The 15,737-nt window shown below is 36.7% G+C and overlaps 1 protein-coding gene across 1 annotated transcript in view; it reads left to right on the forward strand.

Moving 5' to 3' along the window:
- Positions 1-11,419, forward strand: part of AHR (aryl hydrocarbon receptor) — a 62,416-nt gene extending 50,997 nt beyond the window's left edge. The window contains exons 8-11 of the mRNA XM_058807566.1: positions 3-112; positions 2,289-2,430; positions 3,204-4,473; positions 7,690-11,419. Of these exons, the coding sequence (XP_058663549.1) occupies positions 3-112; positions 2,289-2,430; positions 3,204-4,473; positions 7,690-7,845 (1,678 nt within the window). The 3' untranslated portion in view covers positions 7,846-11,419. The remainder of the gene's footprint in view (positions 1-2; positions 113-2,288; positions 2,431-3,203; positions 4,474-7,689) is intronic.
- The last annotated feature ends 4,318 nt before the right edge of the window (positions 11,420-15,737 follow it).

The raw sequence follows: 15,737 nt of genomic DNA on the forward strand, positions 1-15,737 counted from the left end.
AGAGGAAAAATTGTCCTGGGATACACTGAAGCAGAGCTGTGTATGAGAGGAACAGGATACCAGTTTATTCATGCAGCTGACATGCTCTATTGTGCTGAAAATCACATCCGAAGTAAGTTTCATTCCCTAAAAAAGGCTGTAAAATCAAAGCATGGAGGATTTTTTTGGTATGAATGCAATATTACAGAAAAAAAAAAGAGGTTTTTAACAAAAAGAACACTGTTCATTTCATATGTTCTACTTGTCCTTCTAAAAACTTACACTGAGTAAAGAAATGTTTAATATTCCTTTTTAGACTCTTTTGGGATAAATATTCTAGTCTCTGTCACATCTTACTCTTCTTTCTTGCTTCTCTGCTCAACTCAACTTCTGCTATTTCAAAAACTTTCTTTGGGTAAGGGGAGTACCAAGGATAGCTTTCCTGTTAACAAGATAAATAAAGCATTTTCTTTTGATACTAGTGTAAGATTTTTACCACAAATTGATCTCTGATTTAACATCCTAGCTTCCAAACATTTCCGGGTTTGATTCTTGGCAGCTTGATCTGGTTTAAGTAACAATTATGGAGAGAAGTATAGTGTTGAGGAAATAACAGCTATCTGATGTATAACTATTTAGGGGACTCTGTTTTTTACTTTTGCTGTTAGTTATAACAGAGTTATCTTTGGAACTTACAGAATCATCTTCAGAATATTATGGTACTTCTTTCCACTTACTTCTCTTAAAAAGTTCAAATTTTTTTCTCTTATCTCCTCATAGACAATTGGATAATGCCTCTCAGCAGGTTGTTCTCAGCCTATTTAAACATGTTTTCTGCTTCAGGTGTAGCTCAGTCACTGTTGCTTATCAGTGGTTCTGTTTCTTTCATAAAGAAAAAGAGATGGTTCCAGATTAGAAGGGGATGAAACTTGAATGGTTTGAAACTTTCTCTTAAAACTGGTTTTGCTACATTTTTTATGCTAAGATTAAAATAAAGAAAATAGGTTTTGTAGGAAGGATTTTTGGTTATATTCTTAGACTTTCCTAATACATTTTATTTAGTTTTTCTGTCTAGAAGTGCAGGGTTTTTGAGCAATTGTATTACTTCCACCCCTTGCCTCTGTGAATCACATATTTAAGAATTACCTTTAAAATTCACATTCATCACACAACCTTCACTTAAAACAAAAAAACCAACCAAAATAAACTAAAGCTCCCCACACAAAAACCAAGATAACTTCATCACAACACAGAACAATATTTGAAAATTTGCACAAAATCTGCCCCTGTCCCTTCACCACAATTGCAACAAAACTTCCCCATGATAATTTTACTCTCTCAGATTGTTCAGTACTTGTTTTGCCTTTTACCTCTCCTGGTTACCCTCCATATCTCAGCATCCTCATGATCCTGGGTTTTGGCACCAAAATTACTTTAGTGGGTTGACCCTGGCTGCATGCCAGGCACCCACCAAAGCCTCTCCATCTCAGCCCATCACAACTGGACAAGGGAGAGAAAATATAATGAAGGGTTCATGGATTGAGATAAGGAACAGGAGAGATCACTCACCAAATACTGTTACAGGCAGAACAGACTTCATCTGGGCATATTAATTTAATTGATTACTAACAAAAGAGCAGGATAATGGGGCATTATCACAATTTCTAATTGTCCCAGACTTGCCCAGCAGCCTGTCCACCTTGGATCCGCTAGGGATTTGCTCTGCTGGAAATGGAGGAAGCTTCTAGCAGCTTTTTACAGAGGCCATCCCTGTAGCCCTCCCTGTCACTACCAAAACCTGGCCACACAAACCCAATACAGAAATGTACTGTGAAAATTGAGTGTGTTTATGAAGCATTGCTAGTGGTAGTGGGAATGAAATAAAAGGTTTTTAAGTACCTCTGCACAAACCAGTTAAAATGTGAAAAGATTGCATTCAGAAGTAATGTGTTTTCTAAATGTTAAAGTAATAGCTGCTTTATGAAGGTGAAGAGACTTGGGCTTTTGTCATTTATATGTTCTAGTATTTATTAATTTCTGTTATTGAAGAAATAATGGGCAAAGCCCCATATAGAATGCTGCCAATCTGCAGCAGATATCTTGCAATTTTGACTTCTATTTTATGAGTACATTAGACATCTTGAAGTGATCAGTCATCCTGATTCACTGGGGCTGCATTAGTGCCACACCAGGTTGGGCGATTGAGGACATGAGATTTGTAAAATTTTTCTATAAATGAGATTTCTTTCATGACATGCATGTTTTCATGATTTATTTGCTGGACAGTAAACAGTATGCTTACTCTTTAGTGATGAAGACAGGTGAGAGTGGAATGACTGTATTTAGGCTTCTAACCAAAGAAAATCGATGGGCCTGGGTGCAGGCAAATGCACGGCTTGTCTACAAAAATGGAAGACCAGATTACATCATTGCCACGCAAAGACCTCTTACGTAAGTCACCAGCTCATAAAGTAGTACACTTCCAAAATGAAAAGTGGTTTGAGGCTGTTTATATTTACAAAGGAACTTCTGGTTTTAAATTGTTACCCTTTATATTCCAAATTCCCCAAATTCTTTCTTGCTAACAAACATGTAGGAAATTCTGGTATCTCAGAACTTGTGGCATAGTTCTTTTGCATAAAACTTCAGACAAATATATTTCTTAGAAAGAAAAAGGTCTAAGCATGAAGTTATTCTATGCACTATATTCAATCCCAATGAGCAAAACTTGAGAAATCCAACTGCGGTTGTGTAGAGGGAGTAACAAATAACAAATTTAGTCCTGAATTTTAGTACTGAACAAAGCTCTGCATAATATGGAATTCAGCCTTGTTAAATAGATTAAATAATTTTTGCTAAGGAGTCTGTAAAGTGGAGAAAAACTGATACTTCAAGTATTGATTTACTTTCTATACCAAGAAAAGCTTAATGCATGGAACAAAGCCCACTTGTTTTCATTTCAGCCCATAATGCACAGAAAATGGTATATACTGTCTAGATTTAATTACAAATGTAATATGTAAATGTGGTATTACAGTCATAAGCTCCTTATTTCATAATCTGCCTCTTGGTTTAACTCAACCAAGTTGAGCTGGAATAGGTAGGAATTCGAAAAATGCCTACAAATAGAATAGTTCATTTTTTATGTTAATTCCATGGGACAAAAAGATTAGAATAACTGTTTATTACTGCAGTACCATGCTACATATCTGATTTATTTTCAGAGATGAAGAAGGGGCAGAACATCTACGGAAGCGTAACATGAAGTTGCCCTTCATGTTTGCCACGGGCGAGGCTGTGTTGTATGAGGTATCTTTCCCTATGTCAAGCCTTATGGACCCCTCTCAACCGAAGAGTAAAAGCACAGTGGGAAAAGGAGCCAAAGCAACGCTACACGATGACTCTGTGGATCCAAACTCCCTCCTAGGTGTCATGTTAAGGCAAGACGAGTCTGTTTATCTCTGCCCTCCAGCCTCACATAAACTTTCTTTTGAGCGGAACTTCTTTGCAGACAGTAGGGATGAGCTGGGTGGTGTTGTTAGCGGTGGCTGGACAGACAATCTCCTACCTGCTGGAAATCACAACATTCTCAAACGGGAGCTGATGGAGTGTTCCCAGGACAGTACTGTTCCACTTCCTGAAGACAGTGCAGCACTCTTTCAGGATAACAAAACCAGTGATTTGTACAGTATCATGAAAAATCTGGGTATTGACTTTGAAGATCTAAAGTGTATTCAGCAGGATGAGGAGTTTTTTAAAACTGAATTATCTGATGTGGATGATATTGGGGACATCAACATAACTGATGAAATCCTGACTTATGTTCAGGATTCCTTAAATAAATCTGACTTCTTATATTCAGACTGTAACCAGCAGCAGCCCTTGGTCCAGAATGAAGGTTGCATGGTACAGCAAGACTTAGGTCCACATCAACTTCATCACCACCAGAAGCAGCTTGTGGAACAGCAACAACAGCAGCAGCAGCAGCAGCTGTGTCAAAAGATGAAACATATGCAAGTCAATGGGATGTTCACAAATTGGAGCTCTGGCATGCCTCTTAGCTGCTCACAGCAGCAGCCCCAGCAATACATGTTCCCTGGCATGCATGCCAGTACATCTGAGTTCTCTTACAAGTCAGAAGTTAACACTTCCCCTTATGAGTGTAGGCAAGACTTTGTTCCTTACAAGCAACCCACAGCGATGATGCCACAGCTCTCTAATTTTTCTCAAATGGATTTTCCTGCAGCAGGTTTTGATGGATCGACCTATTCTGCTTCTTCCAACTTTGAGGATTTTCTCAGTCGTTTGCAGCAAGTCCCTGAAAGCCTTGAGTGTGGGGTAAACTCTGAGTCGGTTATGCTGACTCCTCAAACCTGCTATGCAGGCGCCGTGTCCATGTACCCGTGCACGCAGGAGACACAGCCCGGCTGCGTGGATCAAATGCAGTATGATCCTGTGATGACAAATCAACAGCAACAAGCCTTGGGGAACAAGGTATGGTAAACAGCACTGCTGCACTGCTTGCACTTTGAATCGAGTTTATATTGTTTTGGGTGACTGCTGGGGGGCAGAGTTGGTTTGACTGAATTGCTGAGTTTGATATGGATGGCTTAGCAGTGTGTGGATGTCTTTGCTTTATTTGTTCATTAGAGTGAAGAGAAGTGCATTTGGTCAAGTTTATATATATGTATACCTGCAGTCTGATAACTCTGTTTAGCAGTATTAATCAAGAATGAATTAACTAGTCTGTGGTACTATACCAGTAATTTTCCTGATAGGAGCCAATATATTAGCAAATTCCAAGTCTTGGAATTTGCTAATAAACCCTTTATAGAGGAATTGAGTTTGCTTATTTCATTTCATTTTCATTAAATATGTTGTAAGGATCAAAAAAAAAAAAAAGGTTTTGAAATGTGAATATTGTCTAGCTACTCAGATTCCTCAATGATTTTAGGATTAGTGAAAGCATTAGATTATAATATCATAAAAATGGCCTGAAATATGAACTGTTTCACTCCTATACACAATGTTACTGCAAAATCAAGTTTTTATATATTGCTATGAGTGAAAGCCAGCTTGTTCCTGAAGCTGCTGTCTAAATTAACTGCAGAAGAAATAAGAAAAAGTTACAGCTGCAGTAAAATAATCTGGTCCTTTTTCACCAAGGAGAATGCACAATAAAAGTCATAGAAGAGAGGATCCTGGCTGTAGTGCAGACTACAGTTGTAATCACTGTTCTTCATTGGTAAAATGAACTTAGAAACAAAATTCAATTGCTAGTTCCTGATTCTGAATAATCTTTGTTGCAGTACTTTTTGTTGTACCCTTTATTTCTGTTAAGCTTCTACAGTACAGATGCACAATTCTTATTTTTTGTTGTTGTATCTCAATGAGTTAATGTTCTGAAGTACTGATCATGCAAATGCTTATGCACATGCATAAGCATTTACAGAATTAAAGTATTAAAGTGGCATTTAACCTATGCAAGACAAAGGTGAGGAATGCAATTAGAGCATATCCATTTTTACATGCTTTATACAAGTATGAAACATTCCCTTTTTAAAACTGCTTCACTGCTGAAAATAATGCAATTGCAGAAATTTACCTAAATTATAGCACAGTTCAGCATGATGAATGGATTCTTCCTGAGGCTGAAATTGCATGAAGTGACTTTGAGAAACTGCAATGTGCAAACTAGAGCACGACTTGGCTGTGCCTTGCCTGGCTGTGCTCAATGTTTAGTCTTTCACAGTGCTTCTTAATAGGGCTGCAGAGCAGCTCCAGGGCCATCCAAGCAAAAGCTGTGCTAATGCGATGCATCAGTTTTGAACAGCCATTACATTTGCAATTCCATTTTTTTTATTTTTAATGGCTGGTTTCAAATGCATTTATTTTGCAGATTATTTTGTTGTTACACTTCCTTAATAATTTTTTTTTATATTCTTCCCTGCATTTACTTCACATCTATCTATACAAAGTTTAATGACTAAGACAGCACCTCTGAAAAAATGATGTCTATTACTTCCTATTTACTAGAATGCTGTGCTGCAATAATAATAGGACTTTTAGTTTGTTGTAAAGAAAAATTATCAAAGGCCACTTTGTGGAAATATTGTGCTTACTTAAGCTGTTCAGAGGCAAATTCAGCCCCTCTTGTTAGGTTCCTGTGCTCCATGGGGCTGAGTACCACTGCATGAGCAGAAGCCTCATGTGACTAAGCCGATAGGATACTGCTGTCTGAGCCCACATTCACACAGACAAACCAAAGCAGGGCAGCCTTGGTGGCTGGGTTTAGCACACTCACATCCCTGTCAGTGGCTGGAGTCCAGAGAGAAGACAGATGTGACTATGCAAGCCTTGACTGTTATCTTTTCAGACTTCTAACTCCCATTGATTTCTCTATGAAAAGACTATAGAATTAGAAAGTCAGAGGGTTCTGTTGTGTTCATGTGCCTTGACTTTCTGCCTATCATGTAATTGTGGTAGGAGCATAGCCAGTGCAGTCTGAAATCACTTTCAGTGATGGAGAACAACAGAAAGGCCTGTGATCATTTGGCTGCTTGTTTAGAATCAGTATTCCTTTATTAAGCAGAAGAAACCTTCCTAAGTAAGTACTATGGTCATCTTATTATTCTAATTCCATAGTGTTTTCATGGAGAAATCAATGGGAGTTAGATTCTATTGTTGTATAGTTAGATCTATGTTCTAGATTCTATATTTTTAATTCTTAAAAATATTTATGAGTATGATCATCTTATTAATGAAAAATACTGAAATAACCTGCTTCTGTCAGAAACAATCCTTGTGTGTACTCTTAAAAGTATGTCAGCTTTGATTAAAAACATAATTCACATGGCTATAGCCTTGTTGTTAAAAAGTTAGAAGAATCGTGCACAGTTAGTCAAATTTCAATGCTTGCATAGAAGGAAAAAAGAGCTAATACCCAGCATAATTTGATAGATGAATGGATGAATGAATGTATAAGAGATGTTCTTAAAGACAAACCTTGAAGGAATGAGTACTTATGATATAAGCTACTCCCAAAGAGATGATGGAAATGTTTAAAATTCTTTGTTGTATTTTCTTTGCATGACCGAATGGAGTATTTTGTAGATGAAGTCCACAGCATGACAGGAAGCATTACATTAGGTGATTAAAATAATCCTATGAACAATTATGTTAAGACCGATGAAAGCCATTCATTGCTCTTACTTGGCACTGTCAATATGAAGACTGTCATAAAGCCCACCCTGCAACATTTCAGCCAGTGGATTGCACACAGTGTGCTTCAGCTTATGGATGGGACTGCATGTGCATTCCTGGAGGAGCTGTTATGTCTGGATCCCACTGCAGGCACAGAAAGATGTAAATAGGTTGCTTTTAAAGTGTAACAGCTGGATGTGACAATGAGGAGTTCTCAAACTGTAGTTTCTAGAAATAGAAACTCTATTGCACTTTAGATAATAGAATTATTTCTTTGCTTAGCCAGAAGTAGGGCTCCCATTGACTTCAACATGCATAAAGTTCACTGATGATTCAGTCCCTATTTTAATGCAAATGATATTATCACTAATCATCATTAAAAAAACAAAGCGAATCAATATATTTAAAGATTATTTCATCCAGTGTGTCTTTAGGAGGATTTTTAAATACTTATTAATAAATTAGTTTCCTATACTAACCATTTATATTCTCTTTTTTTCCTGCCAGTTCCAAAATGGTTTCAATGGAGGAAATGTAAATGAATCATATCCCTCTCAGTTAGATGTGATCAGTAATGCACAGACTGCCACACATCTTCAGCCTCTTCATCATCCAAAAGAACCCAGATCCTTCTCAGATTTGGCATCTAGTGGATTTATGTGATTCAGACCTAGAGCTCCATCTGTGATTTTGTCTGGGCATCAGGTTGCTCTGAGGAAAAGCTTGATATGTCTCTCTTTGAGTGTCAGACTTGAACAGCTAAATTACATTTTAAGAATATGAGGTTGGTTGCACTATATACGGGTGGATATGTAATTCAAGACCTGGCTTCTTAGAATGACAGGTGGAATTAAATCTTCTGATTTAAAGTATGCATGTGCTGTTTTCCATCAGGCTGACTGTGTCCTTGCAGTATGGATTACATACATACTACAGACTATGTCATGCTATACAACATAAGATAAGGCAAATGGTTTTGTTGTTTAGAAAATAATTGGGCACTTTACAAATAGCATTGATGGCACAAGGAAGGTGATTCACATGTGGATTATTTCCAGACTTTATTTTTTAAAAACTATTAAAAAGCTCTAAATTCATGAGAATCAAAAGCACTTAATTTTAATGCATACTAAGCTCTGTAATCACTTATTTTATATTTGAATCCTTTTGTTTTAAGTCTCCATTTCTAGCACTTTAATAGAAGGCTTAATACAAGGATATGATATGCAACTTCAGGTTTCCTGTGAAACAGACCCTTTGCATTCCTCCTTTTCATGTCAACCTTAAGTGCCTCACAATTTAGCTACCTTGTTTCTGATGGGAGCTTATTTTAGCAAAACTCACTATAAATTTCATCTCTAGTATGTGAACTTTTAGCTAACATCAACAGTGCAACTGGCTGCATCTTTTTTTCTTTCCCTCTAAAAATTATTTGTTTAGAAAGTGACTTAATTCATCTGTGGATTTCTTACACTATTATCAGGAGTTGTTAATGTTCTGAATTTAGTTCAGCTAAAGAATTTGAGTTTATTCTATACTGCTTTTCTGCTTTCTTCAGGTAATACAGGGTATATTAAAAAAGCAGATTTTGCTGAGGGGGAGGAGCAGATCCTCAGGATTAGTTTTAGATTATTAATGCTGAAAAACATGTGCCTTATCTTGTGTTAAAACGCTCATAATGTTCTTTAGAAATAATACAAGACTGCTCTATGCAAATATTTTCATTAAAATGGATATTGAAAAGGATTGCATTTTCAATAAAAGGGGTAAGGGAGTCTCAATAGTGATTGGCATTGACATATATTTTGACTGCAATTTTCAATGTTGATAGTGGGGAAAGGGTCAGTTTGGTTTCAGTTTTATCCCTGGCAAATTGCACTGCAAAGAACAGAGAGGTTATTCTTCTTGTGTATGTTGATCCATTTGGAAAGCTTTGTGTAAACTATGAAATTGGGGAAAGAAAAAAATCGTTAGAGAAATTCTCCTTGCAATAGGTTTTATTTTCAGGAGAAAAACCCAAACTAAACATATCCACTAAACATTCTGGGGTTTTGTTTTGCTTTTAACTGAGGACTGTAAAATTGCAGACACCAATGTTTGGTGCAAAATAATAATCTATGTGAAAAATACAGAAATGTGTATATGTTCAAAATATGTCATACTTTTGTGTGTTGTATAGTTCATATATAATAAAATGTTTTTGTAAAATATTTTAAACAGCTAATTTTAAAGTATTACATCGTTATATGTTAAGAACAATTTTATTACTTTTGTTATATATAATGTAAAATGGCAATTTAGCCAGTTTGTTTGAAACAGGTAAAAGTAAATTGACTCCCTCCAGATAGTTGTTAATATTGTTTAATAAAGGACAATCACTTAAAATTGGAATCCTTTCCTAGCTGAAACATGCTTTCTTTGAAGAAGAGCATATTTTCTTCCATTCTGTGTGATGTGATACATGATGCCAAACTTCTATCTCAGTTACAACTTTTCAGATTAATAAATTCAGCAGTTCTTTTAAGAGAAATTAGCATATGTGAAAGGGACATTAAGGAAGAAGTTACTATTCAGGAGAAGCCCATAAAGACATTGCGGGTTTTATTATAAGGTCACTTTTTTCCCCCCATGTTTCCAATTTTGTCTTCTGCACAAGACAATAGTAAAAAATTCACTTTCTATAATTTGAATTAATCCTTGATTTTGTATTTTTTTAATTGAAGGTGATGTTTTAAGCCAACATCTGAAATGTCTTCCATATCTAGCTAGTGTGTCATGTTTGCATTTGAACTGGAAAATTAGAAAAATGCTGTAAAACCAGAAGGTTGAAAGGGATAATATATGTGTTCCATCTTACAAACCATTATATATCCTGTTTATGAATTTAGTTAAACCAAATACATGTTGTCCTATCACTAAGTGCCAAGGATGAAGTACTACAACAGTGCTGCCCTACTTAATATAAACAAGTTAGTTGTTTATATGCATATCAGCGTATTTTGTGCATTATCTTATGCGTACAACGTTGACTGTATTAGTGCACTCTTGATCTGCACCCAACTGTACCTACAGTGCACAGGTGTTTCTGAATTGGATCTCTATTAGCCCTTCAGGTCTGTTATAAGTAAGATTATAACCCAGTGTTAGTCAGTATTACTGTCCATTTTTGTACAAGTTTTCTTACCTTGTTTTCCTTTCCAGTTCTCCTCTCTCCTTGGCTATGCCTGCACATACCATGCAATACACCTCTTGCGTTAAGGTATGATTCTGTAGCGCTCTTGCTCATCTCCACTGAAGTTTGTAAGACATAATACATGGTAATAAAATATTCACTTGAATGTAGCTGAAATGTATGTTCTTTTACTACAAAAATGTTTGATTTCAGCAGTATACAAAAATACCTTATCGTATGGTTACTAATATCTTTTGAGAGCTTGTCATCTAAAATAGTTTACAAAACTTGTTCTTTACGTCACTGTGGACTTTGCACTTCTCTGAATATTAGATGCAAATACAATGTATATAATTTAGAGTGGTGAACAAATGTGTATTTGTCCATGGAACTAGTATTTTATACTTGCATGAAAATGAGTTTATAAATAAAGTTTGTAAATAGCAAGCCACAATTAGTAGTTGGAAGGTTCTTATATTCATTGCTTACTCACAGTAAATTCACAGTTGAACAGTACTGAGGCAGGAACAGATTTCTGCATTGATGCTGCTGTAAAGAAGCGTGTTCTTTTTTGTGATTCTGGAGATGGCCATTGGTACTTACATTACACTGGTATTTACTGATTATTGCTAGTTCAAAATGACATTAAGTTAAGAAAACAATTTGTTTATTTCTAATAATATTTGCTAATATTACTGTTTCCTGTGTGCTCTTTTGGCTTTGCATGATAATCTTTTAAATTGTTTGTAATGCTAAAGCAAATGTTTCACTGTAATTCCCTATGCAGTTTACCAAATTTACGATAGTTTTTCAGTTTAGTGACATGATGGGCAATAATTTAATTGGCTGGAACTACACCATTGTCTTGTAAAGTGTATTAAGACAAATGTCTTATCCGGAATCAATACGAGGCTATGAACTCTGTATGTCAGTACTATTGTTGACTTTTCTTGCACTGCACAAAGAGACATGCTAAGGTACAAGTATAATTCAACAAGACTGCAAATCTATAAGGTAACATCTGGAAATAATCAAGCAATAATATAAGGAACACTGATTATACTTTTCTTTGTAGTCTGTTGCATTTGTTAAAAGTACATCTTCAATCCACATATCAACCTGGTCCCAGCAGCATAGGACCTTACTGTCCTTTTGTTTGAAGGAAGGAGAGATACTTTCTTCTGGAGAAAGCCATTTTCTTAAAGATTTATGAAGTTTTTTCTTTGCTGTAATCAGCACGAAAGTTAACAACCATGGTATACCAAACCAGCAGTAGGGCACTGCATTGAAAGCTCAGGCAATTTGTTGATAGAAGTCATAATCTTACTCAAGGCTCTGTCAGAGGAGAGCTTTTCCAAATAGCTATTTTGGAGATCTTCCTGGTGAGGAACCATGTTTCCCACTCACTCACTTAATCTGAGAGCTGTTTTATTCTCGGGTGGTTTTGTTTATCTGAGAACTGGCCTTTTAAGTAGAGTTAATTCTACTAGCTAGAGTAAGAGCCCGATTCTACCTCTAAAATTTTTCTTCTGTCATTGATTAATTTAGCAAATTATCTTCCTGCCTTCTTTCATCTCTGCCCAGGCATTCTTCCCTACTAGCTGACACTTGTAGTTCCAACTAAGTAATACAAGACCAAAACATCTTTAGACATCCAAAATGTATGTTGACATCTAAAACTAAAAATTAAATTCCCCCCATTGTATACTTTTAACAATCTCAACATGTAATTTCCAGTGTGGGGCTCTGTTCAGTTTCACCCATTTCATTCCTGCTCCGTTCAGGAAGCAATGCTCGCTTTGATTGCTTGTCAATGAATCTGAGCCAAGCCTGCAGACAGACATCCATTCTTTCAGTCTAGTAAGTTCTGGTGCATTGATTTTTCTGGTAAACCCACATTCTATAAATCCTCTTATCTCTTGAAGTTTGTCTTCCTGACAAGTGAAGAAGAACTACAGTAGTAAGGCATCAGTATCTAAGTGGAAAAATTTTGAAGATCCAACCAAATATGTGAAATCAAAGATGTGATGGGTCTTGTGAGATAATGAGTTTTCTTCTTAATAATCTGACTTTTCTGTTTGATGTCCAACACACAATGTTATTAGTATTAAGTAAAGATGTATACACTTAGTTTCCAAAGTAGGCAGTCTTTGAGAAAAGGAGAGCTCCCTCAAACTTAAACTTTTTTATGATTTATGCTGAAGGTAACAGACTGTTATCTTCATTTGAATCTGGCCTGGATGAAAATAAAAGTATAAGCAATGTTGCTTATAGCTTTTATTAATTACTAAATTAACTTAAAAATTAATAACTTCAACATATATTTTAACACATTTGAAGGCTGTATATGATCATAATCATCTGGATGTCTGAAATCTATAAAAAGTAAGTTTGAGAAGTTTCAGTATTGAAAAAAAAATCATAAAAACAGTAGAGGATGCCTGAGGGATGTTTGGACTAATGGGAATCCTTCATGCTGCATAACAGAAGTAATAAATGTAAAAGTTCCTCCCATTTTTACAGAATGAAAATTTTTGATCAAACTTTCTCATTTTTCCTGGTTATGGACATTCAGACAACACACAATACTGGGCATCTGTTGGTACCTGGTATGAACAACTTGAAGAACTCAGCTCCTTGTTTGTAAAAGTCAGAGCTAAATTAGAAGAAACTATGAAATTAATTAATGATACTTGTCATTAAAGTTTTGAGGGGGAGGTTTAGGAGGAGAAAGGATGGTGTCATTCTCAGTGGACTTAAAAGATGTTTGAAGGTATTTGTATTCTTTTCTACTTTCTAAATGATAATCCATGCTTTATTAAACAGCAAAATCTAAATCTTCAGCGTCCTTACTTGGCTGCCTTGATTATTCCATAACTGCTCAAATACTCGCAATACCAAGATACTTGGCTACCAAGCCCTCAAAGTTGCACATCAGGTGTTTCCTGCATCTCTGTGGGGCCCAAACCAGTACGTGTTTTCAGAACATACTGAGAAAAATGGTCCAACAGAAAGCAGCCAGAAAATCTGTCAAAAGGAGCTAATGTGCAACCAAACATGAATGTTAGCTTCGTCATCTACCTTGTTTGGAGTTTGGATGTGGAACAAATGGTCGCCACAGTGGTTTGTAGGATATTCTGAAATGAAAAAGTCTCTCCTTTAAAGTCTTCCACTTGGAACAAGTAGTTCATGAATAATGGAGAGAGTGAGAGAGCAAGGGATGTATCCTTTGGTCTAGCATCTAGGACATGCACTTAAGACAATTGGATTCCTCAGGAGGAGATGCTAGATTCCCAGGATAGTCTGTGGCCCAGCAATTAGGACATTCATTCAGCTCTTCATCAACATCTTTTTCATTCTCTTGAGGGGAGAAATGTAATCAATTTTGGATGGAGGTTTAGACATAAAAGCCTGCAAACAAAAAATCCCATCTTCATACTTGGTTTTACATCTGCAGTAGATGAAGGATCTCTGCAACTGAAATATGTTACAAATGGCCTCATTGGAGAGTTTATTCTCTTTGATTTTAGCTGTCCATCCTGACATACATGTTTTTTAAAGCACAAATATTGAAAGTTCTCTTCAGCATTATGATCATAACTGTCTCCCAGAAGATTTTTTTAAAGAACGTGCAAGTTGCTCTTCCAAGTTATAAATGGAGCTGTAGAGTAAGTGCAGAATGATTTTCTGCCAGTGGAGCTCCAAATACGGTGCCAAGAGCTGGTCAGGACTTCACAGCACTGCCAATCGCTATAAAAAATAGAGCAGTCCTTTGCTGGCAGAAGTGCCCAAAATTGCGGAACAGAACGGTGCAGCATTTGTGAGTCCCTGGTGGGTGGTGGCAGCAGCGCTGTGTAACGTGCACATGCATGCACGCAGAGCAGCCTGTGATCGTGAAGGCACATGATCATGTGCCAAGGAATGTTTTAATTATACTGGCATCTAATCAGAACTTGAAAGGCTAATAAGAGCCTGTGACACCTCGTTCAGTATAAAGAAGGATCTGTGTTAAACTTCAGACCTAGACTTATAATCAGTACATAAGCTTTTATGTACTTAGCTTTGTAGCTCAAGTCTACTTTCAGTCCCTCAATAGTTCTTAATAAAATAAATAAAAGGAAGTTCTTAGGCAAAGAAAAGTTTTGCTAACTTTGTATTTCAATTTTAATATTGCAAAGTAAAATAACAATCGTAGACCTTCAGACCAAGAATATTATTATTAAGCAGCAAAAATGTGGAAATGATCAGTTTAAAGAATGTAGATAAACCTCATCAAATGCTTCTAAGCTCTGGCTTTTTCCCTCAAATATAACTCTGAAGTGACTTTGTCAAGTTTGTTCCAGTCCTTCCTTTTTTTGCAGATATCTAAAACCAGCATTTAAAATGTTTTTTGCTACAGATGAGAAATACACAGATTTTCTGACTCAGCTGTGACTTCAAAACTTGTGGAAGTTCAAAGTGCTTTGAAGTCAGCATGCCCATTGCTAGAATCTGGACAAAAGTAAAATATGTGGCAAAAGATTCAGATCTGAGTAGATTTACCACTGGAACATTTTCATTGCTTTTATTTATTTTTAGAACTAGAGTATTTTTGTATTAATGGACACACCTACCCACTCTCAGGGGTCATATAAATCTTACAGAACCTGCTCCAACAGATACCAGTAGAATGAGACTGATTTGATTTTATTGTTTAGATATTATTTAGATATAGATAGTAGTTTTTAGTTGCTGCTGGTTCTGAAGAAAGACAACTGTGTAGCTTTTGCAGTAAGGGCTGAAATATACTCTTGAAATCACTTTGACAGATGGCAGAGGCAGGTGAAGAACATAGCCTGTGGGAGTCTGTAGAGCAAGAACAGTTGCTTCATGGCTGGAGCAGTTGCCTGTTTCGTCAGAGAACAAGGTATCCAGACTCCTGCAGCAGCACTGCACAGTAGCTGAAGTTACTAATAGGATATACAAAGGACAAATACGGCTCAGAATTGCTGCCAAGACTCTTAACTCCTGTACAGGCACTGCAGGGAGATCTGCAGTGCTAAGTGCTCTTCACACTACAGGGCCCAGAGCCAACTGTAAGCTCCTAGACCAGACTTGTCTGACTGGTGACTCCTTCTTATGCAACAGCCTTGTCGTTCTGGGATGAGCCTTCTGCCAGGGCCCAACTGGCAGCAGGAAGGACTGCATGCAAATGTGGATCCTCACAACTAATACACCAGCTGAGCTTCCACCCAGGAACTTGGAATAACTCATGGGAATTATTCGCTGCTCCAAATGAGCTGACTCCCATGCTGGCAGACTCAGATCACCAAGCCGTTGTTATTTAAGGGGGAAGGGGGAGGGGAGGTGAGAAAGAAAATTCCAACAGGTTGGTTAAACAGGA

This window comes from Ammospiza caudacuta, chromosome 1, assembly GCF_027887145.1.
Source record: "Ammospiza caudacuta isolate bAmmCau1 chromosome 1, bAmmCau1.pri, whole genome shotgun sequence".
Classification (NCBI taxonomy): domain Eukaryota; kingdom Metazoa; phylum Chordata; class Aves; order Passeriformes; family Passerellidae; genus Ammospiza; species Ammospiza caudacuta.